At 43.4% G+C, this 15,569-nt stretch overlaps 1 protein-coding gene across 1 annotated transcript in view; it reads left to right on the top strand.

Moving 5' to 3' along the window:
• ABCA13 (ATP binding cassette subfamily A member 13) overlaps positions 1-15,569 on the top strand; it is a 256,616-nt gene that overhangs the window by 19,779 nt on the left and 221,268 nt on the right. The window contains exons 6-9 of the mRNA XM_066629193.1: positions 6,037-6,213; positions 8,270-8,472; positions 11,385-11,524; positions 14,937-15,051. Coding sequence (XP_066485290.1) covers positions 6,037-6,213; positions 8,270-8,472; positions 11,385-11,524; positions 14,937-15,051 — 635 coding nt within the window. The remainder of the gene's footprint in view (positions 1-6,036; positions 6,214-8,269; positions 8,473-11,384; positions 11,525-14,936; positions 15,052-15,569) is intronic.

The following is a 15,569-nucleotide window of genomic DNA, read 5'->3' on the forward strand; positions in this document are numbered from 1 at the left end:
CCTGGCTGCCCGAACTGCTGGGTGGTGGAGAGGTAGGTGGGGGCATGGGGGGGGAGGCTGGGAGGAGGCTTTCCAGGGTGGGGGAAGGGTCAGGAGAGGGTGGGGAGGAGGTGTGCCAGAGTAGGGAGCAGGGCGGAAGGGAGGCGGGACTTGAGCAGCTCTGTTCCTCCTCATCCAGGGCCTCCATGTTGGGACGCGGGCCCGACATGGAGGCTCTTGATTCTACAGCAGTCCAAGGGTTGCGGGGCTACTTGCCTTAACCGGGGGAAGAGGTCAAAAGTCCCTTACCCCTGAGGAGCCAATGGCAGCTGCCGTGTTGCAGATAGGATGCCGCGGCAGCTGTTTCGATGCTGCGGCAGTCCCAGTGCAACAGGCAGCTCAATATTGGGCTGCCTCTCTTTCAATTTGAAATGGCCGGGATTCCACTTGACTTGAAATCAAGTGCTCAGCGTTGTTTAGATCATTGGTTCCGAACCTTCTCCTTGGAAGTTGAGAAGCACATAAATTGTTGTGTGGTATGAGAGAAGGCAGCACTGCAATCACCAGATTGTGCTGCTGCCAGGGACGAAAGGGTTTGTTTGTTTTTAACCAGGGGCAGTACTGGCCACCTTGGTGGTGTGGCGAGCCCGTAGATGCCTCCACAGGACTTTCTAAGCCTCAAAATGTTTAAAAATCACAATCGTGACCCACTTCCGGTTTGCGATCACATAACCGGAAGTGGGTAGCGATCGTGATTTTTAAACATTCTGAGGCTTGGGGAGCCCTGTGGAGTCATCTGTGGGCTCTCCACATCCCCAGGAAGCTGGTGCTTGCCCCTGGTAAATTAAAAAAAAAACCCTTCATCCCTGGTAGTGTTGCAATCCTGGTGATCATGTTACTGCCTTCTCTCCTGTTCGTCCCTTGAGGGGGCAGAGACAGGGCTTTCCCTGGCTGGTGTGTTGCAATCCACCAGTTTGGGAACCACTGGTCTAGATCATGTCCTCATGCTTTAGGGCCTAATCCTATCCAATTTTCCAGTGCCAGTGCAACCATGCCAACGAGGCAATGTGCTGCATCCTGTGGAGGGGAAGCACACAGAGGGCTCCTCAAGGTAAGGGAACATTTGTTCCTTTATCTCGGGGCTGCATTGTGGCTGCACCGGTGTGAGAAAGTTGGATAGGATTGAGTCCTTAAGTATCTATTCTTGGCTAATATTTAGCTGCAATTTTAAACATGTTTACTGGGGATTACGTCCCATTCAATTAATAGGGCTTTTTCCTTGGTAAACATGCATGCGGCCATACTGTTTTGTAATATAAAATCAGAACTTGACAAAAAGTGTAATGCAATGAGAACAAAGAGAAATTACTGTTCATTTATGCAGAAGTGGATTATTACAACCTGCAAAAACTGTTGGTTCTAATCACATTATTCATTATTTCATGTTATTTTTGTAATTCGGCATGAATTATAGAAAAATGCCTGATGTTCAAACTGTGTATAGATGGAGTGTGAAGTCTGAGCAGCAACCCTGAGCATGCCAGTTATGTTCTGCTGAAATCAACAAAGTTTACTTCAAAGTAGGATAGCTTGTTAGCTAGCTAGCTATACTTTAGTCTTAATGATGTATTTTAATTGTTGGTAGGACCAGAGCATAAATTCCTTGTAGTATAGGTCCTAATCTAGCAGCAGGTCTTCGTCAGGCAACAGTGTGATGCATTGCACACAATCCTTTTTAAGCTCTTGACTTTAAGAAGCAGCTTGTGCTCTGGGGGAGGGGGCAGTGCAATGGAAGTTGAATCTAGTATTTACAGAAAGAAGGTAGGATCATCATGGTTGTAGGAGTATCCTTGAAATCCATATTATTTACTCCCAAGCAAGTGCTGTGAAGACTACAACCTTCGGTCAGTAGGGGAAAAACAGTAGTTTTTCAGTAGGGGAAAAACAGATTTACAGTGCATTCCTATGAATTTCTGCTCGAGAAGTAATCCCCATTGAGTTTAATGGAACAGACTCCCAGATAAGTGTGTAGGATTGCTGTCTTAGGGCTGCAATCCTATCCACCCTTTCTTGAGAGTAAGCCCAACTTTTAGACTTTCTTCTGAGTAGACATGCATAGGACTGTGCCCTAGATCTGTGCCCTAAAGCTGTTGATGTGGTCATCCATTTGTTTCTCATATAAATAATATTTAAATTCCTGACTTGCCCAAACTTGGGGCAAGTTTCTGGAGGAAAAATCCATTACGGGTTACAAGCCATGATGTGTATGTGCAACCTCCTGATTTTAGAAATGGGTTATGTCAGAATGCCAGATGCAAGGGAGGGCAACAGGCTACAGGTCTTTTGTTATCTGGTGTGCTCCCTGGAGCATTTGGTGGGCTGCTGTGAGATACAGGAAGCTGGACTAGATGGGCCTATGGCCTGATCCAGTGGGGCTATTCTTATGTTCTTAACTCATTTATTTGCATTGTCAGTCAATAAATGATATAAGGAAGAATTATTTTGCCATCTGTTGTTGGGGAAAAAAAATCACTAGGAGACTATCCTAGGGTATATTTTAGCATCTCAAATGTACATTTTACAGTCAAAGATTCTGCCATACTTTTATTTATAAACAACAACATCTTTCCCCCAAATTGAAATGTATTCAAATTAAAAACCGATAATTTATATTTTGAATTTGTATTTTGATTGTGAAGTTCAAAGGCTGCAATCCTGCACACAGTAGTTACCTTCATACAAGTGCCATTGGTTTCACTAGGAGTAATTCTTATGTGACTGTGTGCATGGTGATGGTAACTAGGGCCAGAAGTCAGAGGAAAGTACCATTTCTCCCGCCCCCCACTCGTTTTAAAAACACATCACATCAGTCATGCAGTTTGTTCTTTTACACTAAAAAGTAGTTTGGGCATTAGGTGTGGGAGTTGTTGAAAAAGACATTGCCGCCAAGCCTTGTTCCCTCACACCTAATTTCCAGCCTACTGTTTTGAACCCAGAGGAGTATAAAGAGCAGCTTAGAAAATATTGGGGGGGGGGATGTGGGGGAGCAAGTTTTGACCTGAAAACTCTGGAATGAAGTTGGATGCATTCACTCAATGTCCACTTGTATGCATCCTTCTGGATCCTAGTTTGAGTATGTTCATATTTTTAATTTCAAATTTATTTGATTTCCAGACTGTGTTAAAATGTAGCGATTGCAGTTGTCTGTTAATCTAGGTTTATTGCCAGCTGTTCCATTTCACTTTAATTATATCTACAGAACGTTGTTTGTGAATAAGCTGCAGGCATCACTTCAGAATTTGTTTCAGTGGCCAGTTATGAAGCAATGTTTTCTTGTGGATGCAGCTATAAGGAACTTGGCACTCCAGAATATATGTTTTTTTAAAGGTAATGCTTGTGTGGTTATTTGTTATCACTAGCTCTGCCAGTGGTTGTTCTGACACTGATATTTCTCTACAAGTTAGAAACTTGAGACTTTCAAATTCTGTCCCCCTTGGACCTGCTTCACGTAAACAACTAATAACACTGTAAGTTGCTTGAAATTCAAATTGTTTGGGTATTGTTCCATGGACTGAGCCATTTGCATACAGAAAATTGTCAAGTAATCCACGAAGTACCTTTTGTTTATAAATATGTCCAGTTTTGTTGACTTCAGTGAACTAGCACTGCTGATCCTAAGAGCCCAAATCCTATATCTTTGAGACTTGGCAGGAAAACACAAAGAAAAGTCTTCATCAAAGGCATGCAGTAACCAGCAGTTAGAGCTGGGTTGCTACACAAAGAAAGCTTCCCCCACCCACACACATTGCTACGCTATGCTATGCTAAACCTGGGGAAGTTTGTATGCTGGCTGGAGTCAGTCAGCACTCAGAAAAATAAAGTAATTTAAGTCAAGATAGCTAGACAATCTCTAATGTGCAGCACAATCCTATCTTGCACTGGAACAGGCAGGCCAGGAGGCCTGTGCTGTATCCAGCACAAGATTGGGGCCTGAAGTAGCTTGGCTGGAGGCAAGAGAAAACTCTTTCCCTTATCCCTGAGTAAACCACCACAGCCCCAATGGGTCTCCTTGGACTTGCGCCACCTCTGAAGGTGGCATAAGTCCGAGGAGAGCAGAGCAGCTTGAAATGGCTCAGTGCTGCTCAGGAAACAGTGTTGGGATCCGGCATAATAGCTGGGTCCCAGCCCCACCTCCTGCTCCCTGCCTGCCCTCCCTCCCTCTGCCCCGGAACTCCTCTCTCTTGCCTCCTCCCCACCCACCCCAGATGCCTGTGTCAGCTGAGTTTGGCTGATGCAAGCCTCCCTTCCTAAGTTAGCGTGGAGGCTGTATCCAGCCTCCATGGGCTGGCGCATGTCCCTGTGTTGGCCCAGCTGACTCTCAAGGAAGCGCAAGCGTGCTTTACGGCATGTTTGCGACCCTTCTGGGCTGGCACAAGGGACTTGTGCTGGCCTAGGGTGCAGTCAGTATTGCGCCCTTAAGCAACTTATTTACAGTGCTCAAGGAAGCCCCCAAGCCTTGCACTTGTGCTTGAGCAAGTAGGTGATCCTTCCATCGTGCTTGAGGAATGGGTCACTCGGTGACTGACAGAGTGACTGACAACAAAGATTTTATGTTGGTTAGTGCTTCTATAACTGATTTGATGATGACATCAAGTTACTTGATTGGAGGAGTGCAGCACACCAGGTTTGCTCCACCCCAACGCCTTGACCTAGAGAGATAGGTCTAAAATGATGATCCAGCAGCTTTTAGCAGGAACTTATTAAGTGGATCCTAGAGGACCAAAAGTGTCTCAAAATACGGAAAAATGGTGGGGGGAGAACAAGGGCATTCATCCCAACAACCTACTGATTTACTGAATTTTATACATATTCAGCTTTTTCTAGTGCAGTCCTGCAAATTTTTGGTCCTAAGAAAGGTATGATAAAATTACATGATAAAATTGTGATGGGTGTTGTTCATATATTACAGAAGCTTTACAGAATGTGGAAAGTTTGGTATCGAACATTAGCAGAGAAAAGTTCATGCATACAGACGTTGGAACATTTCTTATGGGTCTAAAACAGGTAAGTCTTGTTTGCAGATAATACAACCAGGGATGTGATTCATCTGCTCATCTGGAGTGAGAAACCGATGAGCAAGTGAAGGCTTGTGATGCAACCAGTGAAGAAACTATGGGCTGGAAAGGGCCAAACTGCACTTCTTTTACTGCATGGGTTGCATCTTGTGGGGCTTAAGGAGTAGAGTGTGTTGCTGTGATTGCAGTGGGGAGAAAATTATGATGCCACAAAGTTGCCAAGCAGACAGAAAACACTCAGATGACCAATCGTAGGGCTAGTGTATTTAGTGTAGTGTAAACTGAGCAGTAAACTGTACCACTTTAAGCTGCACGTGGAGAATTGTGTGTTCAAATTCTCTCCCATATTACAAAATCCGTCCTTGCCAATGCATATCTAGCGTGTTAAGGAAAGAACTACAAACTAATAATCTTCCTGTCTTACTTTATTTCTGGGGTAGAAAGTTTCTTTTTAGTGGGAGAAAAGTCAAACATGTGAACCTTCACCTGCAGTCCAATGAAAGCTCTGTCACTGGATTATTTTGAATGCATAAAGTTTGCTCTTAGGGTCTGAAAAGCTATGAGCATCAGATTCTTTTAAAACATGTTTATTAATTAAAATGCCAATTAAAAATAGATAAAGGAAGAAAAGAGGGTTCTCTTTTCACAAGAGGGTTCATCTGTCAGTAACATTTGTCACTTATATATGGTCAACTCAAGGTAATGCCCAATGTAATATTGTGGTCAAAATTTAATTTATTAAGTTCAGCCCTGGCTCCACTCCTGAACTGCCAGCTCTTGTTTTGGCTGTGTATTTTTGAAGACAAAAACTGGAAACCTTGCACTAGTTAAAGATCCAGAGGTAAAGTGGAAACCTGAACAGGTGCAGTTAAGATCACCTTTGTAGACAAGAACTCAATATTTGATTTGTATAGCTGTGTGAATTACATTTCTGAGTGTGCATATATTTAACTGGTTCAATTATGTATTGTCTGTTCTTTAGATTCTGATGAGTGATGCCTCTTGCACCTTGAATAATATTCTTAGAGTTTTTGAAAAGAGCCTTGTGCTGCTACAAGACTCGAGAGTCAAAGATGTCCTTGAAGCATTTGTGTGTCATCAAAACCATTCCAATGAATCCTCCAAGTTAAGGGACCAAATCCAACTAATAAAGGAATCTGTAAGTTTTCATGAGACTGATTTGACATTGGTCCCTATCACAAGGATTTAACGCAGTGTAAAATAGATTATTGCGGGAACAGTTGAATTACGCAGTCTGTACCAGCGAAATTAAATCAATTGTCGTATTGATGCCTTCTGTAAACATGCCATCTAAATGGAGTTATTTGCCTCATTTGACTGAGCACAGACAATAGGCCCCCCCACCTCTCCGAAAAACTGAAAGTGGTATGATAGATCCTTTGTTTCCGATCTGTGTGCTTCTTTTTTTCTGTTCCAATATTGTGTTTCAAAAACCTGTTCCATCAGAGAATAGTAAGACAAAGGACATCAGTGTTTACACCATAAGCAATGACAGATACCACCTTCAGCTCTTAAAAACAATATTGTTTGACTCTAGCTACTGTTACAATCTCTCAAGGAAACTGAAGCTACAAGCCTCAGACCAGTGTCTCTCAAACTGTGGGTCGGGATCCACTAGGTGGGTCGCGAGCCAATTTCAGGTGGGTCCCCGTTCATGTCAATATTTTATTTTTAATATATTAGACTTGATGCTACCACGGTATGTGACTGCATTTGGGGAAATGTTACAGACCTGTACTTTTAACAAACTACTGTGTATATTCTTTTAACAATGTTAGTAAATGGGACTTACTCCTGGGTAAGTGTGGGTAGGATTGCAGCCTAGGATTGTTAAAAATTTTCCTGCTTGATGATGTCACTTCTGGTCATGACATCACATCTGGTGGGTCCTGACAGATTATCATTCTGAAAAGGTGGGTTCCGGTGCTAAGATTTTGAGACCCCACTGCCTCAGACTATGTGCTCTGAAGTGTGGTCAGTGGCTTCAAACTGTAGTCCATGACAGTGGTTTTCAAACTGTGTTCCTAGGACCCCTTGGGTTCCTCAGGACTTTCTTCATGTCAGACAAGCTACCACCATTACTGATCTTAGCCTGCAATTTGCAGCAACAGGGAACTGTTTGCACACTTCTAGAGCACATTCTCATTGTGAGGAAAGGCATAGAGGCCCAACAGAGGTGGTCAGTGCTGTGCCTGAACTTAGAATGTACCCCAGAGTTCTCCACTATTTGCAGAGCTCTCCACTATAGCAGACAAGTAATGGTGGAAGAGGCTCCCTGGGGGCAGAAAGTTCTGGAAAATGCTGGAGAAAGGGGCTGATACAGACATGACTGTCTGCTTACAGGGATCCATTTGTTGAAGACCATCAGTGTGCAGTAATGTAATCTATCCTTTATTTAGATCTCAGACTTACTCTAAGATTTCAGCGTAGGTACGCTCACTTATTCCTATCCTTTGCCTTCGTCTTAAGAATTATGGGAGAGTACACTATTGCAGAGGGAGAATTAGAGTCTGGCTTGAAAGGTGTGAATGTGTGGCCTCAGAGTCAAGGTGGGAGTGGAGAGAAGGTGAGGACAATAAACCAAGGTGAGACACCTGTTCATCCTGTCACTATGACAATGGAGGCATGACTCTTTCTGTCACAAAGGATGCATCAGAACAGCACTGACCCCATTGCCAGTTAACAGAAAGAGTTGCCTGATCTTGTGAGATATGGCAGTCATGAGGGATCTGGGGAGGAAGGAAGAATTAGATATGGGGTATAGAGGATGCAGGCAGTGGATGTCAGGAAGGAGGTAGCATGTAAGGATGGATGGTTTTCTTGGAGCTGTGCTGAGTCCCTAGAAGTTATGAAGGAGATGGAAAGTGAGTTGCTGTTTGTTAACCTCTTTCCTTGGTGTCAGGCCTCAACAGGAACTCTGCAACCTGAACCCTGGCCATTACTCTGTGCCCAGACATTCTGCAGTTGACCATAAAATTGCACATCAAGTCTACAGCTTAGGTTGGGTGAAAATCCCCCCCCCCCTTGTAGCTATGTCCAACTTTCTATCCCCTGAATGACACTGGCACACTTTCTTGTATTTTCTATGCCACCTGACAAAAAGGAATAGGAAATGGTACTTGATCTTCCTTCTTAGTAGCCATTTCCTCTCTGCTTGCTGATTAAATGTCAATGTGTCCTTGTTTTCCCCTTAGGTCCAGCTTCTGCAAAACACAATTCAAGGACAACCCAGCATGCCAGTTTCAATAACTGAAGGGTATTTGGGCTGGCAAGATATAGGAGAGAAGATTGCAGAGACCAGTGCTGTTTGCTATGAAATGATGAAGTTATTGAACGAGAAGCAGCCTGTGGAGTTTCCCTCTTTCAGCTCTTGTCAGGAACAGCTCATCCAATTGCTGTATGTAGCATGTGTGTTTTAAGATGTAAGATGAACCTGAGTTTGGTCTCCCTTTATGCCAGAGTGTACAATAAAGTGCCACCTAATTTGTGATCACTGATGTGCATTATATTTCTAAGCCAGGGACTCTGCAAATTGTCACACCATTGCAACATTGATGGCATTCTGTTTACACTTCTGAAGTTTTATCTACAGGCTAACGACAGGCTGATGCAATCAGTTAAGATGGTAGTTCCCTAATGTTTTTGACTGAGGACTCCCTTGATCTACTGGGCCATTGGCCTCGGCTCCCTATTAGGGTTACAATCCTATACACCAGCAATTTTCAGTCTTTTTCATCTCATGACACACTGACTAGGTACTAAAATTGTCAAAGCCAAACTATCAGGTTTTTGACCATTAACAAGGCACACCATACTGCCAGTGGGGGGGGGGAGGGCTCACATACCCCATTGGCCCTGCTAATAAATTACCTTCCCCCAAATTCCTGTGGCACATTTGTGGACCATTTGTGGCACACCAGTGTGCCACAGTACAGTGGTTGAAAATGACTGCTATACACTGTATAGGGCAGCAATTTTTTTTGTGAAGATTCTGTGGCACCCCTGACTGGTTTCTGTGGCTCCCCAGGGCTCACAGTTTGGGAACCACTGAGTTAAGGGAAAAGATGGCTTCTTGAAAATGAGAGTTGAGATCAGGGAGATCGGCATATTAGTATTTTATGATTTTAGAAGGGTCCAAAAGACAGCCCACTATAGGCAAAGCAACATTCCATTCCATCCGTACACATGATGGTAGGTGCGAGAGTGGCTGTATTGCTTGCAATGCCATTTTGGAAATGAGAAAGTAAATGATGGGGTGACTGTCCTTTTCCATTTGGCAAATATTGATTTTTTTCCCCTCTCTCCCTCCCTCCCTCATGGTTCCAAATGAGTTTCAAATTGAAAAAGTGTTCTGTTTGCAGCTCCCGTCTGCCCCAGCTTCATGGTAATGAAGAGTTGTGTATAGGCATACAGTTCTCAAATTAAATAATGAAGCAAAACTGGTTTCCAGGCCCAAAGAGCTTTAACTGTGTGGAAATGTTTCTAAACAGTTTCATTATTTCTCTGTGGTTGTGACAGGATGGTGAATTATTTCATAAGGCTGTTCCACTGTATCACTTGATATATGGAGGTTCAGCACTCTTAGTTAACTTTATAAATGATGACCATTTCCATTATTAGTGTAGTTACCACAGTTCAACCAGTAACGTTTATATGTGAGCTTTGATCAGTTCAGCCAGAAACTTTATTCATTGTTAGGGGAAGTGATTAATCAGGAAATGGCAGATGCTGCACCAAAAAAGCTGATCTGTATTTTACAAGACAAGTGAATTCACCCAGGCCGAATACTATGTAATGAAAGAAATGGGGCACTTTATATGACAAAAATATTTGCTATATGTGTGTCAGTGGTAAGGAACATGAAATGGGGTGTGTGTGTGTGTGTGTGAACAAGCAGTGGTCACATACCAGGAAGCCACAAGTAAATGGAGCTGGGTAAATGAAGCTGCTTTGTGTGTGCCTATTGCATGTTTTCAGTGATGGAAAAGAGACAAGGGTGGCCTAACAGGCACAGCGCCTAACAGTTAGTGACAGCTCTTGCTCCCTTGCTCACTCCTTCCCTTTCTTTACTGGGTAGCGTGATGTTGCTGGGAAATTACACAACTACGCCTAAGACTCGGAAACTCTCAAGAGTTTTTGTTGGTTGTGTTGTGTCTGGCCTCCCAATCTGGAAAAAAACTGGTAATGACATCTTTACCAGTTACTTCCACTGATACTTCCAGTAGGTGGACCATGTGAAGTGGTACGGCAGGGGACTCAATTGAGAAATACTGCTCTATGTGCAGTTTCAGCCAATCATGGCTTTCTAATGTATGTATCTGTATGATATATGTGCAAACAATTGTCAAATTACCACGTTGCACTTTTAAAACGACTTTAGCATGCGCTTGAAGAATATCTGAATCAATGGAAATGTATAAAGGTTATTCATTTTAGTGTGCAGAGTAGAGGCTTGGAATATAGTGCTGTCTTACTTCTGATAGTGTAGTGGGATATGTTCTCCAAAACTTGAGTGCCGTGTCTCTACTATCAGAGACATTGTTGCTGTGAGGCAGGAAACTGCTTCCATTGGCTACAATGGCTGTCAGCCAAGACAAAGAGTATTGCAAAGAACCAGCACTAAAGCAGCCCTCTGAAAGGTGTTAACAGGTTGAGTCTCATTATTTATGAGAGAGAATTTTTTCAACTATTATTCAACTCATGTGGCTGGCAAAAGTCACATTAAAGCAAATCCATTTTAAAAACAATGTTCTTTTAATAGGAGATTTAAAAACAGTCTTGCTGACCTTTGTGATGTAAAACAGAGACATTAGGCAGATAATCCATCAATCAGTCTTTCTCCAGGTGCTTAGGAGCCAGCAATCCCTCCCTTCACCCAGAGCAAAGTGATTATCTTTCATTCATGTGCTCAGGGGGAAGGGAGGGATCACCTGCCTTGAAATGAAGCCTGGAGAGAGAATGATTGATGGATTGTCAGGTGTTCTCTCTCTGTTTTCCTTTAATTTACCCTTCTCACTGCATTGAGATAGAAAAATCTGTGGATTTTTCCACAGGTGAAAAATCCTTGGATAACTAGGTTATACCTGTATTCTCTTGCATGACAGTTTCTACAACAGTAAGAAAAGCAGTTTTTTAAAACTGTGATTTTAAAGGGATGCATTTTTCCCCTTCTCCAGGGATCAGCACAATCCTTCTCATTTGCAGCGGCCATTCGTGTTGAGTCAAATCCGTGTATAAAAAATCTGCGTATAACAAGGTTGAACCTGTACTGCATAACTTATTGCTGTTTATCTTTTATTTCTGTCCCAGGTTTTGGGATATCCTTGATGAATTGTGGTTTGGTTTTGAGAAGAACTTCTTCTGGAAAGGCCTATCAACAATTGTTAGGAAAACTTGTGAGATGGTTTACTATGTAAATGAACAGGAACGTTTCACAAGAAGACAATCTGGTATGTAAGGAGTATGCCCTTGTTTCCTGTCTTTATCTAGAATGGGACAGTTCAACTTCTGCTCTGCTGGATCCTGAACTTTGTGTTGAGTCAGAAGGCCCAACATGGAGTCTCTCAAGTCTGTGCTAGCAAAATAGCCAGAGCAGACTTGAGAAGTCCCATTGCAGAGCTTGGGGCTTTCCCCAAGGGAAGCGAACTTTCCTCCCCTTCCTCCAAGAGACCTCTGGCAGCCTCACCAGTGCCACTGAATGCAGCGATAGCCGTTTTGGTGCAGCTGCACCTGGCGGAGCTACCAGCTTTGGGACTGGGATGCCCATCACCTTCAAAGTATATATTGCTTAGCAGATTTAGACACAGAAATATTAGTTTTCTGACTTTGTTCTCAAATCTCTCTGATGAACTTTCATATTCTGGTTTACCGTAATGTCTCCAAATGGAACCTTTCAGGCTGCATAATTGATATACCAGGGCAGCATTAATGCATTTCTTCAGGGATTTATTTAAAATTCTAATATATTAAAATATGTTTGATCGACTTCTATCGACTCACCCTTTTGGCCCAATCTTAGTTTAATAGTTATGCATCCACGTATGTAGATCAGTAAAAACCAATCATCTGCAATCACGGCGGACCAAAGTATGTGTTTTAAATTAGCAAACTAAAAAACTGGTGTGTCTTTTTCTTAACAAAAAGCAGATTCAGATTTTCAGATTCAGAAATCTGAAAATTCAGATTTTCAGATTCAGAAATCTGAATCTTAACAAAAAGCAGCTGCTGAAGTGGGGGCAGGAGGGAAATATATTAGGACTGTGGCACACACAGGAGTTTTAGAAGGTACTATTTTCTATATTTTGCACTGTCACACTCCATCACTCACTTGATCACCTTGCCCAGAAATGGGAGGTTTGAGAATGACCGGTAGTTATCCAACATGGTGGATGGTGGAGTCAAGGGAGGGCAACAGGGTTCAAACCACCGCCCGCCTCAAAGCAAGCAGTAGCACCTCCTCCATCAAAGAAGAGATGACTGCCCTTCCTTCCATTCAGCCAGCCCCTCCTGGGCAAATCTAATAAGCCAAGCTGGACAAGGGTCAGGCAGGCAGATGGCCTCACACTCCATAGGAGTCTGTCCACATCCTCAGGCTGTACAAGCTGAAAAGTATCCTACACAATCGGATATGGAGACGCCAAGGGGACACCAACAGACATTGTCACTGTGGCATCCAAATTATGACATATTCAATCAATTTTTATTTGCAAATTGTTTTGCAAACACATTGCAGCAAGCAACTGTGTGTTCCTCCTGATCTATTAGAGGGGCCTGGTGGAGTAGGCCTCGCACCATACGGAACAATTCTGCTGGACCAGTCTCTGCAGACGTAATGGTAGCAGAGAAAAAAGTTCTCATCGCTGCAATCACTGCCATGGAATGGGCTCTATAATGAGTTCTATTCTGTGTCTGGTCAGACTCATCATGAGTTTTCTGCCACCGTTGCTCTCGATGTCTACCCTGCTGTTTCATCATTCACAGCTCCTCAGTAAACCAAGGAGCCGCTCTGATTCTACGGCATGGCAGAGGTTGCTCAGGAGCAATCTCATCCACTGCCCAGGTCATTTCTCCATTCCAGAGGTCCACCAGAGCCTCAAATGGGACACCAATCTTGGCAGCTAGCAAATCCCCCAGATACCTCAGGAAACCTTCAGGATCCATTAGCCTCTGGGGGTGGACCGTACAATGTGGTCCCTTGTCTCTGCAGAAGTATGAAACCACAACAAGTCTAAATTTTACCAATCTGTTCATGACAATGAAGTGATCTTAATCTCTACCAGATCAACACCCTGTTACTCAGCTGTGAACACCAGGTCCAGCATGTGTCTTGCTGTGTGTTTCAGGCCAAGATCTCCTGGGAAAGGCCCATAGTTTAAATTCCCCCAGCAGGGGCTCCAAAACGACCCCCAAGATCAGCCCTGTCAGCTCAGGCAAGGAAACTGTTGGGCAGCAGGACAAGTGGTACACCAACAAAATCCCAGTCCTGTCCAACCCTCTCAACACAACATGCAAATACTTCAACCCAGCGATCTGCTGAACAGGGCACCTGGCAAGAGAGATGGACTCAAAATAGACTATTGTGACTTCCCTCCCCATCCCTGCAGTAATGGCTGCTACAACACCTGAAAACCTGGAGGACAAAGCTGGGAGAGATTGACCTCATCCAATCAGCTCTTCATAGTACATACTACGTTGTCACCCTCATTCAGGATTAGGTTCCAGATAATACAGGTTTTATTATTCACCAGCCTGGTGTTCAAAAGCAGTAGCTTTTGATTCAGGGAATCAATGCCAAGACTACCAGTCACTGAAGGATTGAGAGAGGGACCAAAACGAGAGACGATCTGTCTACGATGGACCCTCATTCTCCTGGAATGGCATGTCTGAACCCCACTGCCACACCTTATAGACACCTTATAGTGGCATCCCTCCCACAAGCTCCCTCCTGATAGAAGACACATGCTTTTCTGGCAAGGCCTGCCCTCTGAGACTGGCCTATCTGCTCAATTATTCAGCAAGGCTGCTGATAAAGCAGATTAAGAACAAGATAACTGTAATGCTGAATAAACAACTAAGGGCCCAATCCTATCCAATTTTCCAGCACCGGTGAAGCTGCAATGCAGCCCTGAGGTAAGGGAACATATGTTCCCATGCTTTGAGGAAGCCTCTGTGACTGCCTCCCCACCACAGGATGCAGTGCATGCCCCATTGACACAGCTGCACTGGCGCTGAAAATTGGATAGGATTTGGTCCTAATAAAGGTGAGGACATGTCCTTGCTACCCCTCCAACAAACAAAGTTGTTAACAACCAATCATTTTTCTTGTTGCTGTAGTTTTAGATTGGCTCTTTACTCCCCCTAGTTTAGTGGTATGAGGGGGAAGGTAGTCTGGATGTTGTATCACCTGGCCTGCTGACAAGGGCTCTCCAGTCTTCTGGGCATGAGCTCTTGGGCTGTGGGCCAAGAGCCCTTTGGTGGACTGCTAAATGGCGAGCCAGAGGCTTTTGCAATTTACCTGCAAGAAAAGGGATCCAGTCAGCCTTGTGACTTCCCAAGGCCATAGGTGGTAGCTATCAGACCCTTCTCTCCACCCTCCTGGCTGGCAGCTCACTGACTCCCTCTGAATGAATGAATACAATATTTTCTATTTAAAAATTAGGATTGCTATTCTCATTTGCTTCTAGAAGTTCATCCGAATACTTCTAATTTATGAAAGACATTTTTGTTGCTTGCAGTGACAAGTCTGAATTTTTCCACTTCATTTTGCATCAATTGTATGAAAGGTCATCTAGCTATTTGCTGATCATGTGACAGTGCAGTAGAAACTTTGTCTTTGAATAAGAATCTGACTTTTTTGTGCAGATGCATCTCAAACACTTCTTTGTTCTCAAGAGAAGCTCAATTTGAAGGCCATCACTGATAATTATGCTTCATTTCTACAGAACTTCTCAAAGTTGCCATTTACTTCATGGGTTAGGTAAGCTCAATGAAATTTCTTTCATTTCTTAGTTCAGTACTGCCTTTTACTGGCTGTTTTACCTTCTGTATTGTTTTGTTGATGTTTTGGATTATTGATGCTGATCTTCAAAAAAAAAGGAGAAGGGACCCAGGAAACTACAGGCTGGTCAGCCTAATGTCTGTTCCAGGTAAGATGGTGGAATGCCTCATCAAAGATAAAATCTTAAAACACATAGACGAACAAGCCTTGCTGAAGGAGAACCAGCATGGCTTCTGTAAGGACAAGTCTTGCCTCACAAACGTTCTAGAATTATTTGAAAAATTCAACAGGCATGTGGATGTGGAAGAATCTGTGGATATTATATATCTAGATTTTCAGAAGACATTTGATTCTGTCCCTTACCAAATGCTGCTGTGGAAACTCCACAGTCAGGGAATTAGAGGGCAGGTCCTCTAATGGATTAGGAACTGGTTGAAGACCAGGAAACAGAAAGTGGGTGTCAATGGGCAATTTTCCCAATGGAGAAAGGTGGTGTG

This window comes from Tiliqua scincoides, chromosome 5, assembly GCF_035046505.1.
Source record: "Tiliqua scincoides isolate rTilSci1 chromosome 5, rTilSci1.hap2, whole genome shotgun sequence".
Classification (NCBI taxonomy): Eukaryota; Metazoa; Chordata; class Lepidosauria; order Squamata; family Scincidae; genus Tiliqua; species Tiliqua scincoides.